At 41.2% G+C, this 18,461-nt stretch overlaps 1 protein-coding gene across 1 annotated transcript in view; it reads left to right on the top strand.

Moving 5' to 3' along the window:
• The first annotated feature begins 697 nt into the window (after positions 1-697).
• Positions 698-18,461, top strand: part of AGXT (alanine--glyoxylate aminotransferase) — a 45,659-nt gene continuing 27,895 nt past the window's right edge. The window contains exons 1-3 of the mRNA XM_073581218.1: positions 698-1,078; positions 16,836-17,028; positions 17,812-17,876. Of these exons, the coding sequence (XP_073437319.1) occupies positions 848-1,078; positions 16,836-17,028; positions 17,812-17,876 (489 nt within the window). The 5' untranslated portion in view covers positions 698-847. The remainder of the gene's footprint in view (positions 1,079-16,835; positions 17,029-17,811; positions 17,877-18,461) is intronic.

The following is an 18,461-nucleotide window of genomic DNA, read 5'->3' as shown; positions in this document are numbered from 1 at the left end:
ACAGTTGTGGAACATGCACCGGGTATTCCATAATACCCTGTTAGATTTGTGTGGCTCCACTAGGGCCCACCTCTATCTCGAGAACACGGCTAAGTGACGCAGGCCAGCAATGGACAGGTGGGTGCGTATGAGCAGGTCCATCAGTTCATCTTTATGACACTTCAAAACATTGGCAAGCACACTTGCTCTTGAGGATAAATATTTCATAGCTGGATATCATGTATCCAAAGCAAGAAAATATCATTTTTCTTTGGCTTTGGCTCAGGCCTAAGGACATTGGTTACCAATCTAACCACCTACCTCGTCAGCAGTCAGTGATGCTTCACCTAGAACGCACTACTGTATAATAAGTAACTTGTTATTTGTCTGTTTTTATCTATTACCAAACCTCACACCCTGTCCTTTCAAATAACACATTTGGGGACATCATGGTGGTCCATGTCACCTACGCTTCTAGCTAAAACTAATATGTCTATTATCCAGGAATACAGATATTTTATCAGCAGCTTGGAGATAAGACTGATTTTCTCAGTCACTTATCAAATATTTTGGCTCACGAGTCCTTGGCATAAAATTCACTGTGACTGCACATTTCACAGTTTAAACAGTCTCAGCGTAGAAGATGCTTTGTTAGATGTGGTCAGGTGTAATGTCCCTAGTGTTACCGTGTACGGGTCAGACACCTGTGACACCGGGGTTAGTGGGAGTTACAGTGTGTGACAAATCCAGCGAGAGGGTGGGAGGAGGAAAGGTAGCATTCATGTGATGACTGAGCTGCGGAGACACAGAGACTGGGTGAAGGTTCACTGTGCGTCATCTTCCTCCGTCCAGTCAATGGTTAATAAAGATGCATGGGACAGTTAGAAGTATATCCTATTCTCTGCTTTATGCGGCCCGGCTGTCAGGCTCTGTCAGGATGTCTACTCATACAATCATACCTCCATCTCTTGCCCTACAGCAGCCTCTACATGTCCCTCAACGCCTAATGCTGGGTCCTGGCCCTTCAAATGTTCCTCCACGAGTACAAGCTGCTGGAGCTCAACAGGTCATTGGTCACATGCACCCAGAAATGTTCCAGGTAAGTCACTTAGTTAAGACTAGTAATCAATGACAACTTGCAATTCATCCTGTAATCATCGCTCCTTAGGGAAGTGTCAGACGGCCATGCAAATCATATAGTAGTAAGCATAAAACCTATCACTCAACTTAATGGCGTGGAAAGAAAATTTATCGTAGGACAGGAAAAAAGTTTCGGTCTAATGTGACCTTCTTCACTTACGTGCTGTACTACATGCCAAGCGACAATATAGTTACATCTGAAAAGGTACTGGGTAAAACTTCCCAAGTATTACAGAAATCCATATTGAAGCCTGAAGATCAGGTATGTTGCTTAATGCACATAGAAATAGGGCATACGTTCCACTGGACGCGGTGTCCACCGCTAGTCCAGTGGCACGTATGCCCAATTTCTATGCGCATTAAGCAACATACCTGATCTTCAGGCATCAACACGGATTTCTGAGCTCACACCAAAGTCAGAGAGCCGCCGAGCTGGCTTGTGATGTACCAGTACCTTTTGATGGCACCTTTTTGGGATGCATACAACTAATTGTGGACTATTTTTTTATGCTTTCTACAATTCTGACATTGTTTTTTTTACGTCATATGTTTTTCTGCACCTTAACATGCAGTAAAAAATATCACTAACTTAATTTCAAGTAAGGCAGCGATTATAGTTTACTATATGTTTTACAACTTTTGCGGAATAAAAGCACTTTGTCATGAAAAAAATTCTTATTTGACTTACAGACATGTTGAGTAAAGGCTTGCTTTTTGTAGGATGAATTGATGTGTTAATTGGTACAATTTTGAGGTACCTGAGACTTTTGATTGCTTCTTTATTCCTTTTTTAGCAGAATAAACAAAAAAACAGCAATACTGACGTTGCTTTTTGTGTGTGTTTTTTATATGTCATCTACTATGCAATGTAAATGGCATGTTGTGTAGGAGAAGCTGTAGTTTTTCTTGTATATTTTAAGGGTACATAAGACATTTTTTCACTTTTTATGTACGGTACCGTATTTTTCGGACTATAAGACGCACCGGACCATAAGACGCACCCCAATTTTCAGAAGGAAAACAGGGAAAAAAAAATAATAATGTGTCAAATGGGGGTCCGTCTTACAGTCCAAGATTTGAATCTCGTCCCCCGAGATCTCGGGACGAGATCTGAACCTGCGCTGCGCCGTCCCCGGACCGGCGGCCATCTTTCCGGCGTCGATGCTCCCGGAGGCCACCGCAACATGGCGGCGGCCAGCAAGGGATGTGCGGGGGCCTCCGGGCTTGGAGGAAATGCCGGCGGAGCCGCCGCCCCTGCACCAGAGCACAGAGAGCCGCTACCCCTGCACCAGAGCATAGCCCGCTGCCACCACCGCACTACAGATCCCCGCTGCACCTGCACCAGCCTCGGAGGTAGGAACATGGCGACCATAAGACGCACCCCCACTTTCCCCCAAAGTTTTGGGGGGAAAAAGTGCGTCTTATGGTCCGAAAAATACGGTAATTTTTAAATAAGGCAGTACAACTAAAATTGATATATATATATATATATATATACTGTATATATATATATATATATATATATATATATATATATATATATATATATATATAGGAAAAAGTTTCTATTGTTATGTATATAGATAGATAGACAGATAGACTGCAAAAAAGTGGAACAGCACAATACCATCGCAAACTCATCACATTTTTTGATTCATTCTCATACTTGCATTTCATTTCTATAACAGACGGTGTCTTCAAAAAGGTAGCATCTAGTGATGAGCGAGTATACTCGTTGCTCTGGTTTTCCCGAGCATGCTTGGGTGTCCTCTGAGTATTCTGGCGTGCTCGGAGATTTAGTTTGTGTCGTCTCACTGCATGATTTGCAGCTGCTAGACAGCCTGAATACATGTGGGGATTGCCTGTTTGTTGGAATTCCCTTATGTATTCAGGCTGTCTGGCAGCCGCAAATCATGCAGCTGCTTCGACACAAACTAAATCTCCGAGCACGCCAAAATACTCGGAGGACCCCTGAGCATCCTCGGGAAAACCCGAGTATACTCGCTCATCACCAGTTGCATCCCCTTCAGTACCTCCAAGTATCCGTTCCTCATCCTCTGTAATATAATTAAATATGCCCGGCTCCATATTGTTTTCATTCATGGTCCGAAAAAAGATGTTACAAACACAATTGTTGAATAAACATAGAAAAAAGTGAAAAAAATGAAAAAAGTTTTTCACATGCAAAAAATTTCTGGATATAAATATATTGCAAAAAAGTGGAACAGCACAATACCATTTGGCAGGTGTCCAGGCCTCCTCAGCAATGCATCCAATACTTGCCCCAATCCAGACAAAATCAAAATGGAAGGCAGCACTCCATTGATTAAAAGTGGATTTTATTCAGACTCACATAGCATGGCAACGTTTTGGCTCACACTGAGCCTTTCTCAAGCAGTGAGTCTCACACACACAGGTGAGTATATATACACATTACTTAACAGTCAATAATCATTCATAGTTATAATATAAAGTGCAAAAATGTACATAATTATTTCCAATTCATAGAGTTCATTTAATTGTGCGACAACCATATGTTGTATGTGACCATAAATAAGTGCTTTAGTGCATAAAGTGCCTTGTGATAACGTTCATAATAGTCCAAAATCATTATACAGATAATTATTATCAACAAGATGAGTGCAGCTGTGTTCATATTTACTAAATTAACTCAGGCAGGATTATTATTTAGCACATGGAGGACGCCATGAACACCGCATCCAGCATTCTAAGATACCAACTGCGCATGTACTGTACAAGCGCCTCATTACACATACAGAAGCTGCCGGCCAATGCTAGAATGTGTGTGGCACATTCTTTGCGCATGCGCACATCTCCATTTCCGGACGTCCCAATGCCATCTTGGATGCGGCGCAGATCAGTATATTGCATATCTTCCGTTCATGCACACAACTGACATATCAGCGCCATTTTGGATGGGATGCAATTTCAGAGAACCTCCTACAAATGCCAGCCAACCGCCCATTATCAGCCAGTTCTTCCCATCTACTTCTCTCATCTCTGGGAAGCATCAATGCCATAATATATGTGGCCAACTAACTCCATTGTAGTGTATTTCCATCAAGCCAACAATATATTCACAATGGTCTATTAATATTCTTATATTCTATAGTCATATTTTTTAATAAATATTTTTCCATATTATTCTGTGGCTTAGAATCAATAAGGGGACATTATATGCCTAGGGTGTATGAGACTCACTGCTTGAGAAAGGCTCAGTGTGAGCCGAAACGTTGCCATGCTATGCGGGTCTGAATAAAATGCACTTTTTTTTCACTTTTAATCAATGGAGTGCTTCCTTCCTTTTTGTCTAGATAGATAGATAGTTAAACATACACACACACACATTTCATCAGCACCACAGATTCCAGCACTTCTCACAACCTTCCTGATACGCCACTTTCCATTTCTTTCTTTGATATGTATATTAGCAATTGTTTATATTGACTACTCTCTATTTATACATCTTTTTCTCATTGCTTCTCTGACCTATCTCATATATTCCTCCCACACTCTTGTTCACACCTGGTAACTTTCAAGAGCAACTGAAGTAGTGTAAATTTGCAGCTTTGCAGCCACAGGTCCGTTCTGACCTTGGTCTATTTGTACACATTATAAATATATCAGAAATATATCAGATATGCACAGAGGGTAAAAGCAACTAAGTAAAATAACAGGACCTCTTATTTTTATAAAAAATCCACAAAAAAATACTTCCTTTAAGGAACTCTGTCACCCAGTTTTTCTACTCCTTCTGAGGAAAGTATAATGTGTGGGCAGAGAGGCAGAGAAACTGATTTCAGTGATGTGTCACTTACTAAGCTGTTTTGGTTACAGACTCAATGCTGAGCTCTGTATAGCCCCATCCTCACCACTGTGCATAGGCAGAAAGCTGCCAATCGATAATGGGAGTGTGGTTGGGCTACCTGGCATACTAGTCTTCTACTGATAATCTCCTGCTGATAAAACACTGATTTTATAAAAACTACACTAAGTAGCCTAGTAAGTGACATAACGCTGGAATCAGGGTCTCTGTCCCTACATTATGCTGCTTCCAGATTAGGTAGCAAAAACTTGGCGACAGATTCCCTTTAAAATGTTAATATATGTCCTCACAGTTATTGCTCCCTTAGTCCTTAAAGGCGTTTTTACACAAACAAAAGTTCCTTTTAACAGTCAGATCTTGGAATAATAGCAATTTCCACAATTGGATGTGTTTAAATAAAATGTTCCTGTGCTGAGATAATCTTATAAATGTGCCCCTGCTGTGTACTGTGTAATGGCAGTGTCTGACCGTGCAGGGACATGGTCTGATCATACCACAGCTCCTGGGCAGGGGAGGAAGTAAGAGAGAATACAGACATTACAGCATGGAATCACAGCTGATTCTTTCTTTGAAGTAAAACATTGTTTAAAAACAGGAAATGTTTTAATTCAAAGAATCATCAGTGATCCCGTGCTGTCCTGTCTGTATCCTCTTTTGCATCCTCCCCTGCCCAGGAGCTGTGGTGTGATCAGACCATGTTCCAGCAGGGGTGCATTTATAAGATTATCTCAGCACAGGAACATTTTATTTAAACACATCCAATTGTGGAAATTATTATCATTCCAAGAATTATTGATTAATATGATATTGTGTTCATGGGAAAACCCCTTTAATCGCCTTCACTTTTTTCAAACTCTGCAAATAAATACTGATCTCTTCATCCCTTTTAGCCTCTCATCTGACTTCATCCGTAGATCTGCTCCTAAAATTGAAGTGCCCAAATTATCATTGCATTTGCGTCTGTTATTCTGTTGAGCTTTTGGTGTTTTTTTTTTATTTTCTTCACCAAAATCATTTTTCCATTTGCACCTTTTTGACGTTTAATTAATACGTGATCAACTGTTTCTGTTTTTCTTGGTTTTTTTTTTAGTTTGCTATTGTGCATGTGGTTTAGAGTTTTCATTTGTTTTCTCCTGATTTATTATTTGCGACTAGTCAAAAAGTAGCAAAATTTAATGCAAATGTACTCCAGCCTTCTACTGGAATTATTTTATACACACCAGCATTTATTTGTGGCATTTTGCTAAACTTTTTACTCTAAAAAAATCACAAAAATAAAGACAAAAAAAAGACCAAAAGATCATGCACCTTGTGCTCCATTTTCAGCAATTTGGCACAAAAACATGCGAATTCCAGAAGATAATAAAGAGCATTTAAAAAAACACAAATGATGACTAGAGTCCTAAATCCTTCCTATTAAGACAAAACCAAACATGCATTCTCCTCCTAGTTATTCATCCTCTGCTTCTCCTCACTGCTGGTGATGTGTCTCCCAGTCCTGGTTCTCCTCGGCTAATGCCTACTATTATTTCCCCTTCAACAACCACCAGAAATCCCTGCAATCTCTCTAACCTAATACCCATTCTAATACCCCTCACTCCCTTTCTATGGAGCACTATGGAAGGCCAGTTCCATCTGTAACAAACTCTGTGTTATTCATGACCTCTATATGCAAGCTTATCTTCCTGGGTCTAACAGAAACATGGCGAACACCCTGTAACACAGCCTTCCCTGCTTCACAGCGTTATGGTGGCCATCACTTCACCCACACTCCTTGCCCTGGCGATAAACAGGGTGTAGCCTTCTCCTCTCCAGCAGTAGCTCTTTCAGCACCATCCCACTTCCAGTCTCTGTTATTCTTTTGAAGTGCACTCTGTCCATGGTCATCATATACTGACCGCGGGTGCGGCCATGGCCCTAATTGATCACTTCTCCATCTGGCTACTACACTGGCTGTCTGCTGACATTCCCACCATCATCATGAGTGATTTTAAACCACTAGTTAGCTGCCTTCAAACACTTGGCGCTCACTTCATCCTTTGGTCTCCACAATCACCCATAAAGATGGACATACACTAGAACTCATCGTCCCCCACCTCTGTTCCCATCTAAACTCAAATCCTCACCTCTCCCCCTATCTGACCACCATCTTACATTTTCAATCCTTCATTTCTTCAACTCATCTTCATCTGCCTAAAGACCCCTTTACACATAGCGAGATTGCTAGCGATATCGCTAAAGCGTCACTGATTTTGTGGCGCAACAGCGATATCGCTAGAGATCTCGCTACATGTGACACCTACCTCCGACCCGGCTCCCCGCTGGATATCACTGATCATGCGAGATCGTTCTGGTCCATTTCTCGTCGTCGGCTTCCTGCTGACGCCGACAAGTGGCTCCATGGACGCAGGAGGAAGCCGTCACCACAGCTGCCGTCTGACAGGTAAGTAACGACCGCCAACCACTGCTACGTCGCTGGTGAGATCTGCCTGTTTGGTAGCTCACTAGTGACCATTTAGCGATGCACCAGCGATCTTGACCAGGTCGTATCGTTGTCGGGATCGCTGGTGCATCGCTAAATGTAACGGGACCCTAAGTCCAGCAATTTGTACTCCCCGTAGAGACATCTGATACCTACACATTCACACACTCTCTGACACACCACAATCTCCTCGTTTCTTGACTCTACGGCCCACCATGTGCATGGCACAATGTGCTGAATAAGTATACCCTGGCATAACAGCGTCACTAAAAATCTGCGGGTATTGACGAAGATCAATGCAGGAAGAAAACACAACTGTAACAGAATGAATTTATCACATTCAAGCAAACGGTTTACAAATTCAAGCCATCCATAACATATTTCTTGACAATGAACTGCATTTTGTCTGAGCGTGATCCATTTTCCACAAGCACAGTGCCCTGACCAAAAATACGTTTGTGCGAACACAGCCTGACTGTGATTAGTTCTATTTATCCGAACATTTTTTGCTATGTATGAATAGGACAGTTGCAGAACTTACAATGGCTAATAGATGAGGGTCCTCAACATGAGCCCCCTGTTATAATTCAAAATCGTGATTCTAAACCAGACAGTGCCTTATTTTCTTGAATGAAAGCTACTTATAGAATAGATTTAATGTTCTAGAATGCTGCAAAGTAGCACACCGTTTTAATAATAACCAACGATTTATTATAGTCCACCAGATTGGTTGTCATGGTAGATCTTTGACTTTTTTAGAAACTACAAAATTGGTCTGTTATGTGATTCATCTGCTCATAATAGCTCGGATATGAACAGTTTGACCACTTAGAAAACATACCTGACTCATCAAATCCCTCGGCTCACTGTGAATAAATAATTAAACGTTTGTAGAATATGTTTCTAAGAAGTAGGTGTCAAGGCAGGATAGTCTTGATTGGAAGGCGCAGAAGGCTTGGTGAACCAAGATATGGTTCATTAGTTAACACAGGAAATTAACAGAAGGTATAAGAGACAGTCAGTCACTTCAGCTTGTTTTAGATTCTGGTACTTGAAAAGAAACATGACTTTCTTGCTATCTGTGAGCAGTCCAGAATCCCTACAGCTGCCTTTACATGTCCCTCAAAATCTCCTTCTGGGACCAGGTCCCGCAAACGTGCCACCTCGAATCCTGGCGGCAGGAGGGCAGGCAGTAATCAGTCCCTTACATTCTGAGATGTACAAGGTAAGGCCAAAAAAAGATCATTATCTCCATAATATACTGCATATTACAGAGTCCAAAGCTTTACCATTAGACTACAATATAAGCACAATTGTCTTTTCGAATGATCTTGGTCTTCTGTATAAGGTGGATGAGATAGTGTCAGTCTATTCATGACTTTTAGAAATATTTTACAGTACAATTTTGCAGTTCATAATTTATGGATACTATGGGTCGCCAACCTCTATCGCTAATCAGAGTATCACTAGGGAAACCACTGGAAGAGATATGCATTCAGTGGACCTTATAATAATTGCAGAAGAAGGCTTTCTGGAAAAAGAGAAGCGAGAATTCGGGAGAAGCTGTTATTATACTGTCTTGTAACCGTTAGTTAGCAATTAGAACAAATAGCTAAAGTAAATATTTACTATGGGGAATGGAGTCACGTCCAAACATTTCGCAATCCCCCTGTACATTATATAGAGCAGGCTTTTTCCAGCTAGTTCCTAAATGTACACCCCACCTCTTCATGACATTGGGTATTAAGGTCAAGTGGCTTCTCTATATCAACTCTGTGATTAATAATTTTTTTAGTACATCCTTTATGTATGGGCAAGGGGTCATATATAAGGTGATGTCTAATTAACAAAATCCAAAATTTACTGGTACCCCGCCACTACCCCAGCTATTATCAAGGCGCAGGATTTAGCGCAAGTTCTAACCCATCCGGCAATAATGGGTGTCAGTACAACCACGCAGTGTGCGCCCAATCATCTGCTACACATCATATAAGTTCCTATCTGGCCATTTTATTCTGAGCACATTTTTTTAATAAAATGGCATTAGAATAAATTAAAAATGGTCCACATTTTTACAGAAACCTTGCCACATTGTCTGGTAGGATGAAAATAAGCTGCAACATCAGACATAGCCCATAGATAAGAGTGGTGCTGTTTCTTAAACAATAGTTAACCCTTTATTCTTATCCTGGACAATTCATTGCTTTTATCTGTCTCTTTATGATGAAATAACTAATGTTGTACTGTGTGATGGGAGGATGACATGTGATTTATAAGAAAAAAATGTTTCAGCTCACCCCTTAGCGTCCTCCGGATAGCAGGAACCACACCGTCGCACGGAGCCGTCCTGGCAGGCGGATACAAGTCCAAACACACAGTAATCTCCAGCGATCTCAGGCAGGAAGGTAGTTATAAAAAATATTCTGTTATTTCTTTTAGTTAAAAGAACATGTTACAGGTAGTGGATACCCCAGTGGATGGTAAAAAAAATCAATTTTTTTTACCATCCACTGGGGTATCCACTACCTGTAACATGGTCTGTTAACGAAAAGAAATAAAGGAATATTTTTTATAACTACCTTCCTGCCTGAGATCACTGGAGATTACTGTGTGTGATAAGATAATAAGATAAGATAATCCTTGACATGACATGTGATATAGCCACTAATGCAGATTATTTGTTGTGTGACTGTAATGGCTCGTTCAGACAAATGTATAATAGGCCATGTACATTACGGACCATACACGGAGAGCACAAGGCCCTACTATAACTAGTATGCCAGTGCACATGGCCGATACTGCACGTGGACTGATAGAATGGTCTGCATAGAAAAGAAACAAAGCATGCAATAGTTTAGTCTATTTTATATTCCAGAAAACTGCATACAATTGTAAAGGCAGCTACAGTGGGGAAAAAAAGTATTTAGTCAGTCAGCAATAGTGCAAGTTCCACCACTTAAAAAGATGAGAGGCGTCTGTAATTTACATCATAGGTAGACCTCAACTATGGGAGACAAACTGAGAAAAAAAAATCCAGAAAATCACATTGTCTGTTTTTTTTTCATTTTATTTGCATATTATGGTGGAAAATAAGTATTTGGTCAGAAACAAGCAATCAAGATTTCTGGCTCTCACAGACCTGTAACTTCTTCTTTAAGAGTCTCCTCTTTCCTCCACTCATTACCTGTAGTAATGGCACCTGTTTAAACTTGTTATCAGTATAAAAAGACACCTGTGCACACCCTCAAACAGTCTGACTCCAAACTCCACTATGGTGAAGACCAAAGAGCTGTCAAAGGACACCAGAAACAAAATTGTAGCTCTGCACCAGGCTGGGAAGACTGAATCTGCAATAGCCAACCAGCTTGGAGTGAAGAAATCAACTGTGGGAGCAATAATTAGAAAATGGAAGACATACAAGACCACTGATAATCTCCCTCGATCTGGTGCTCCACGCAAAATCCCACCCCGTGGGGTCAGAATGATCACAAGAACGGTGAGCAAAAATCCCAGAACCACGCGGGGGGACCTAGTGAATGAACTGCAGAGAGCTGGGACCAATGTAACAAGGCCTACCATAAGTAACACACTACGCCACCATGGACTCAGATCCTGCAGTGCCAGACGTGTCCCACTGCTTAAGCCTGTACATGTCCGGGCCCGTCTGAAGTTTGCTAGAGAGCATTTGGATGATCCAGAGGAGTTTTGGGAGAATGTCCTGTAGTCTGATGAAACCAAACTGGAACTGTTTGGTAGAAACACAACTTGTCGTGTTTGGAGGAAAAAGAATACTGAGTTGCATCCATCAAACACCATACCTACTGTAAAGCATGGTGGTGGAAACATCATGCTTTGGGGCTGTTTCTCTGCAAAGGGGCCAGGACGACTGATCCGGGTACATGAAAGAATGAATGGGGCCATGTATCGTGAGATTTTGAGTGCAAACCTCCTTCCATCAGCAAGGGCATTGAAGATGAAACGTGGCTGGGTCTTTCAACATGACAATGATCCAAAGCACACCGCCAGGGCAACGAAGGAGTGGCTTCGTAAGAAGCATTTCAAGGTCCTGGAGTGGCCTAGCCAGTCTCCAGATCTCAACCCTATAGAAAACCTTTGGAGGGAGTTGAAAGTCCGTGTTGCCAAGCGAAAAGCCAAAAACATCACTGCTCTAGAGGAGATCTGCATGGAGGAATGGGCCAACATACCAACAACAGTGTGTGGCAACCTTGTGAAGACTTACAGAAAACGTTTGACCTCTGTCATTGCCAACAAAGGATATATCACAAAGTATTGAGATGAAATTTTGTTTCTGACCAAATACTTATTTTCCACCATAATATGCAAATAAAATGAAAAAAAAACAGACAATGTGATTTTCTGGATTTTTTTTTCTCAGTTTGTCTCCCATAGTTGAGGTCTACCTATGATGTAAATTACAGACGCCTCTCATCTTTTTAAATGGTGGAACTTGCACTATTGCTGACTGACTAAATACTTTTTTTCCCCACTGTACTTCACCTACATCTACACCCATGAGCAATCAGGACAAGCACCCGGAATCGGTCATGTCTGCAATGTGCGGACACAACTGGCACGATTTCAAATACGGCCATCTGAATCCGAGCTTCATGTTCATCCTCGTTACTTATGCTTTATTCTGCCTTGGAGCAAGTCGCAACTCAAGTGCAGCCATTTTGCTTCTGCTCACACCAGCGCTTCCCCTACTGTCACCCCATATTATTAGTTTAGGACAACCCTTTGTTGTACACTTTTTGGATTATACCAATGACTCATTAACTTTCTTATAATTCCATTGATCTGACATCAGTAATATCTGCAGAATTATCAATTCACATAAAGCAAAAAGGATGAATTTCTGATGCCTAATAACATTTCCTGCTTGCCATAAATGTGTACTTAAGGCTGGTTTTACACTTGCCGTGTTTTTTTGTGGCCCGTTTTTGCGGTCATTTTTTGCGGGCCCTATGGCCGTGATTTTTGCGGTATCCCACAAAAACTTGCCGCAAAAAACCTTCACGGATCGCCTTTTTCCCTGTTATAACAAATAGCAGGGAAAAAAACGGCGTTCCACAAATACGGTGTACCGCAAAAACAAGCAAACATTGTTTTTGCAGTACCATTGAAATGCATTGTGGCCGTGTCCATAAGCCGTGAAAAATATATTGTTTCATAGCCGCAAATATGGTTCTCACGGCCATACGGAGCAAGGCCCTCCTACTAATTTTTGCGGGCCAGCAAAAATACAGCAAGTGTAAAACCAGCCTAATACTAGGCAAGACTAAAGGCCCTTTTACATTTAGCGATGCACCAGCGATCCGACCAGCGATCCGACCCGGTCAGGATCGCTGGTGCATCGCTAAATGATTGCTAGTGAGCTTTCATACAGAAAGATCTCACAGCGATGCAGCAGCGACGCAGCGCACGATACTCACCTTTCACACACAGCGATCCTGGCATCCTCCCGCCCGCCTCCACGTGTCGCTCGTCTCACACAGCAGGAAGCCCAGCAGGAAGGAGACGACGAGAAATGGAGCTGCCCGATCTCGCGCGATGAGCGACAGACAGCGGGGGAGCCGGTCGGAGGTAAGTATCACACATAGCGATATCGCTAGCGATATCGCTATAACGTCACAAAATCGGTGACGTTATAGCGATATCGCTATGCATAAAACCCCCTTAAGGGTAGCTATGTTGAAGCCACCGATTTCGGTAAGACCAGCCAACCATCTTTTTTCTAAATGTCTGGTCGTTCTGCAATCAACAAATGTCAAGAAAAAAAAAAAGGTTTGGCATGTTGAACAAGAACGATAAAATGCCGCCAAAGAAATCTGGCAGTGGATTACCGTACATCCTTCTCCTCGCTCAGAACACATGCATGCTCAGCCGAAGTATGTGGGCACACGGGAGTCAGGAAGAATAGTGGCCAACTAAACAATGGTTCACCGACATCTTTTCAATCTACTCAATGTGCATGACCCCTTTTTCGAAGGACTATATATAGTCTGGTATCTTACCTTTCAACTATAACAATATTATTTCATGACTATAAAAAACTTCTTGGTCATCAAGAAAGACAAATCAGAACAATACGTTTGTAAGTCTCTTCTGAGGGCACATTTACACAGGGCACAAACACATTTTTCCATTTCTGGAATGCAGGCCCTTTAGTTTTGCACAAACCTAGACAACAGTAATGCTGGTAAATGTTAACTGGCAGAGGTTCATACAGTTGTGGCCAAAAGTATTGACACCCCTGCAATTCTGTCAGATAATACTCAGTTTCTTCCTGAAAATGATTGCAAACACAAATTCTTTGGTATTATTATCTTCATTTAATTTGTCTTAAAAGAAAAAACACAAAAGAGAATGCAGCAAAAAGCAAAACATTGATCATTTCACACAAAACTCCAAAAATGGGCCAGACAAAAGTATTGGAACCCTCAGTCTAATACTTGGTTGCACAACCTTTAGCCAAAATAACTGCGACCAACCGCTTCCGGTAACCATCAATGAGTTTCTTACAATGCTCTGCTGGAATTTTAGACCATTCTTCTTTGGCAAACTTCTCCAGGTCCCTGATATTAGAAGGGTGCGTTCTCCAAACTGCCATTTTTAGATCTCTCCACAGGTGTTCTATGGGATTCAGGTCTGGACTCATTGCTGGCCACCTTAGAAGTCTCCAGTGCTTTCTCTCAAACCATTTTCTAGTGCTTTTTGAAGTGTGTTTTGGGTCATTGTCCTGCTGGAAGACCCTTGAACTCTGAGGGAGACCCAGCTTTCTCACACTGGGCCCTACATTATGCTGCAAAATTTGTTGGTAGTCTTCAGACTTCATAATGCAATGCACACTGTCAAGCAGTCCAGTGCCAGAGGCAGCAAAGCAACCCCAAAACATCAGGGAACCTCCACCATGTTTGACTGTAGGGACCATGTTCTTTTCTTTGAATGCCTCTTTTTTTCTCCTGTAAACTCTATGTTGATGCCTTTGCCCAAAAAGCTCTACTTTTGTCTCATCTGACCAGAGAACATTCTTGCAAAACGTTTTAGGCTTTTTCAGGTAAGTTTTGGCAAACTCCAGCCTGGCTTTTTTAAGTCTCAGGGTAAAAAGAGAGGTCTTCCTGGGTCTCCTACCATACAGTCCCTTTTTAGTCAGACGCCGACGGATAGTATGGGTTGACACTGTTGTACCCTCGGACTGCAGGGCAGCTTGAACTTGTTTGGATGTTAGTCGAGGTTCTTTATCCAACATCCGCACAATCTTGCGTTGAAATCTCTTGTCAATTTTTCTTTTCCGTCCACATCTAGGGAGGTTAGCCACAGTGCCATGGGCTTTAAACTTCTTGATGACACTGCGCACGGTAGACACAGGAACATTCAGGTCTTTGGAGATGGACTTGTAGCCTTGAGATTGCTCATGGTTCCTCAAGTCCTCAGACAGTTCTTTGGTCTTCTTGCTTTTCTCCATGCTCAATGTGGTACACACAAGGATACAGGACAGAGGTTGAGTCAACTTTAATCCATGTCAACTAGCTGCAAGTGTGATTTAGTTAATGCCAACACCTGTTAGGTGCCACAGGTAAGTTACAGGCGCTGTTAATTACACAAATTAGAGAAGCATCACATGATTTTTCGAACAGTGCCAATACTTTTGTCCACCCTCTTTTTTATGTTTGGTGTGGAATTATATCCAATTTGGCTTTAGGACAATTCTTTTTGTGTTTTTTCATTTAAGACAAATTAAATGAAGATAATAATACCAAAGAATTTGTGTTTGCAATCATTTTCAGGAAGAAACTGAGTATTATCTGACAGAATTGCTGTGGTGTCAATACTTTTAGCCACAACTGTAGCTCCCAGCACCCCTGTCCAGAGAATGGCACCGTTAGGACGTCTGCAGTGATTGCTGTAAAAGCGAAAACAGCAAATGGCTGAAAATAGGATATCAGAAAAGCCTATTTGATTAAAGAGGATTATCACCCCAGACATATCGCTTTTTAGGAAATACCATACTTCCCATGAACAGAAATTTTGTGGTGTTTTTTTTGCATGGATAACTTAATAATTGGGTGTTACCAGATAGGAGTGTGTGCAGAGTCTGACACTGTCTAATCAATGTTGCTAATGTCAAAATGTTTAGGAACCTGCCCCTTCAAAATTGGGAAGGGTAACAACCAACGCTCATTTTTTTTCAGGACCTTAAAGGTGGAATAATAAAGGAATGGCACAACACAGAGTTATGAGAAAAGATGATCTAGAATTGATAGTTAATGGGGGAAACAGATGCTATGTCATCTTTTAAGTATCAAGATGGCAGAATAAGTCAAGGACATACATGTAGGCCCAAAGACAAACTCAATTATTAAAGAGTCCTATACAACAATAGAAGTAGTGATCTCTAATAACAGGAATAGCATAACATAGAACTGTGATAAAAGGTCCTACAAGCATTTAGTAAAACAGACGTATAACTGCTAAATAGTATTTTCATAGGTTTTGTCCAGTGGAAATATGTTCATACCTATCCACAGGATAGGTGATACCTAATAGATCAGTGGGGGTCCAACTGGTCTCACCAGCACCGATCGGCAGAACTTGGCACTGTTATCCCTTTTATACTGGAAGGGCAGTCTACATGCCCAACTGATGCTCCAGTCATTCTGTATGGGGCTGTAGCGCTCAGATTATTCTAGCAGTCCTACAGAGTATGAATGAAGCAACATATTTTGGCACCACCGCAATTGTCACAGCTCATAGATTAAAGCTTAATTATCAGTTATACCAAACAGTTCTGTTGAAAGTAAAAAAAAAAAAGTGGCAATTTTTTTCCCTCCAAACACCTCCCTCTGTCAAAAAATACCCAAATCTGTCAATACATTGTAAGTACCCAAAAATGACGTCAATAAAATCTAATACCTGAGATAATAAAAAAAAGAATGCATGTATCTACATTGGAGAAAAAAATTAAAAAAAGTTCTGGCCCTTGGGTGCATTAACACAAAAAACCTCAAAGAACAACACTAGAATGGTCAGTTTTCTTTTACATTCTGTCTCCCCAAAAATGTATAAAAACTAATCAATAAAATATATCTGCCCCAAAATGGTGAAAATAAAAAAATAGAACTCATTCAATAAAAAAACAAGCCATCGTACAGATTTATCAAGAGAAGAATGAAATGGCTCTTTGAATGCAAGAATGAAAAAAATGGAAAAAAAACCTTTTTTTTCTAATATTAACTTGGCTATTAATCAAAAGAACCCGTTCATTAAAGGGTTAATGCTATTTTAAAAGGGTAAAACAAATATGTCGGATGTATGTGACTGGGATTATGCACCATATGGTCATTTATGCATCTTTCTCCCCTGCAGATAATGGATGACATAAAACTTGGGATACAGTATGCCTTCCAGACACGGAACGCATTGACCCTGGCAGTGAGCGGTTCCGGACACTGTGCTATGGAGACCGCCATTTTTAATGTGGTGGAAAAAGGCGATGTAGTCCTTGTGGCTTCAAAGGGCATTTGGGGGGAAAGAGCTGCTGACATTGCTCAGAGGATAGGTAAGAAGGATGGACAAGTCAACTCGGTGCTGTGAGATGGTCAAATCCTATAGATCATAGACGCTGAAGTGCGTATCACCATGATCACATAAAAACCAGGAAGGTTTGGACTACGCTCCATACATGCCTCTGTCCTCACAAGAGGCTTGCTGCAATAAAATATTGCTACCAATGTATGATCACGAGCTCGTATTGGCCATGTTATAACTTATATCAGGTATATATCCAAAGTGACCCGAACCTGTAATTCTGTGCCCGGGTTAATTATTGCCATCTTCCTGTTGTCTAACACTTGCATCTGCTCTGTTCTCAGCACTGTTCATGTGGACTCTGCCCTTGCTGTTGTCCCTGCATTCTGCCAAATATTCACGATAAAATTTAACACTTTCGTAGCTTCATTCTGAACCAAAATAATATCTTTTTCAAACACAGAACAATGCGATGCAGAGTTTACCCCATAACACCTTATTTTAATCATGATAGACTAAAAGTTAATGATGGGATTATCTCTGCACTGCCGGGCTTTTTCTATGTCTGGGATTGAAAAGTCTGTGGATGCCGGTAGATGTCCGAGCAACCTAGAAACCTCAACACACTATCGGTGAACTGATTTTTGGCAGATTTTCATAAAATTATACCACTGTAATATACAAGTGCACCAGTTAGAAAATCTGTACCTTGGCGGCATTTCCCATTGGCTTGTGAGAACTTTATGTAAAATGTAATTATGGAAACAGAAATTGAAAGTCACAAGTACACTCATTTTTTTTTTGTGTAAATCAGGAGCTGATGTTCGTCTCTTGACAAAGCCACCTGGTGAGGGGTTCACCTTAAAAGAAATAGAAAAGGTAATGTAAATCCAGCACAATATTTTACAATGAGCAAAACGCCAGACAGCAGAAATCTGATTATCTTCATAGGTCCCTCAAATAGCAACTTCTGCAGAGGAACTTACCTAAAAGTGTAGTGTTCCACATTTCCACAGATAAGGGGACTATGACACAATATATTGTTGTATGTCTCTCTCATATTGGGTTAGGTCAGTGTTATACAAAATATCTTGTTTTGCTCTCCTACCCATCGCCCTGGTCTTCCATCTCTTTATAGGAGTTGCCTCTTGAAGTAAACCCACTAGAGCTAAGCAAAAAGGATTTGCAGGACCTCAGTCCAGTGGCCACATAGGTAGTCTGTGGCTGCTTTCTCAGAGCCCTGCGAACTTCATACCTGTCAGCATGATGATGCCCTGGGTCTAATTATCAACAAAGGCACTGGGATGCCGGCGGATAGTAGGAAGTTTGCTTTCATCTGGCAGTAAAAATCTAGCAACTTGGCCACCGCACAAGGGTCTTGCAAATCTTTTTACTCAACTTTAAAGCCTACTATAAGGACCTATGGATATCATAGAGGGAGGTCACCTATCAATTTGCACGATC

This window comes from Dendrobates tinctorius, unplaced genomic scaffold, assembly GCF_039654945.1.
Source record: "Dendrobates tinctorius isolate UK_male_01 unplaced genomic scaffold, ASM3965494v1 ptg000069l, whole genome shotgun sequence".
NCBI classification, from domain to species: domain Eukaryota; kingdom Metazoa; phylum Chordata; class Amphibia; order Anura; family Dendrobatidae; genus Dendrobates; species Dendrobates tinctorius.
The sequence above is the reverse complement of the archived record's forward strand: the minus strand, read 5'-3'. Positions and strand labels throughout refer to the sequence as shown.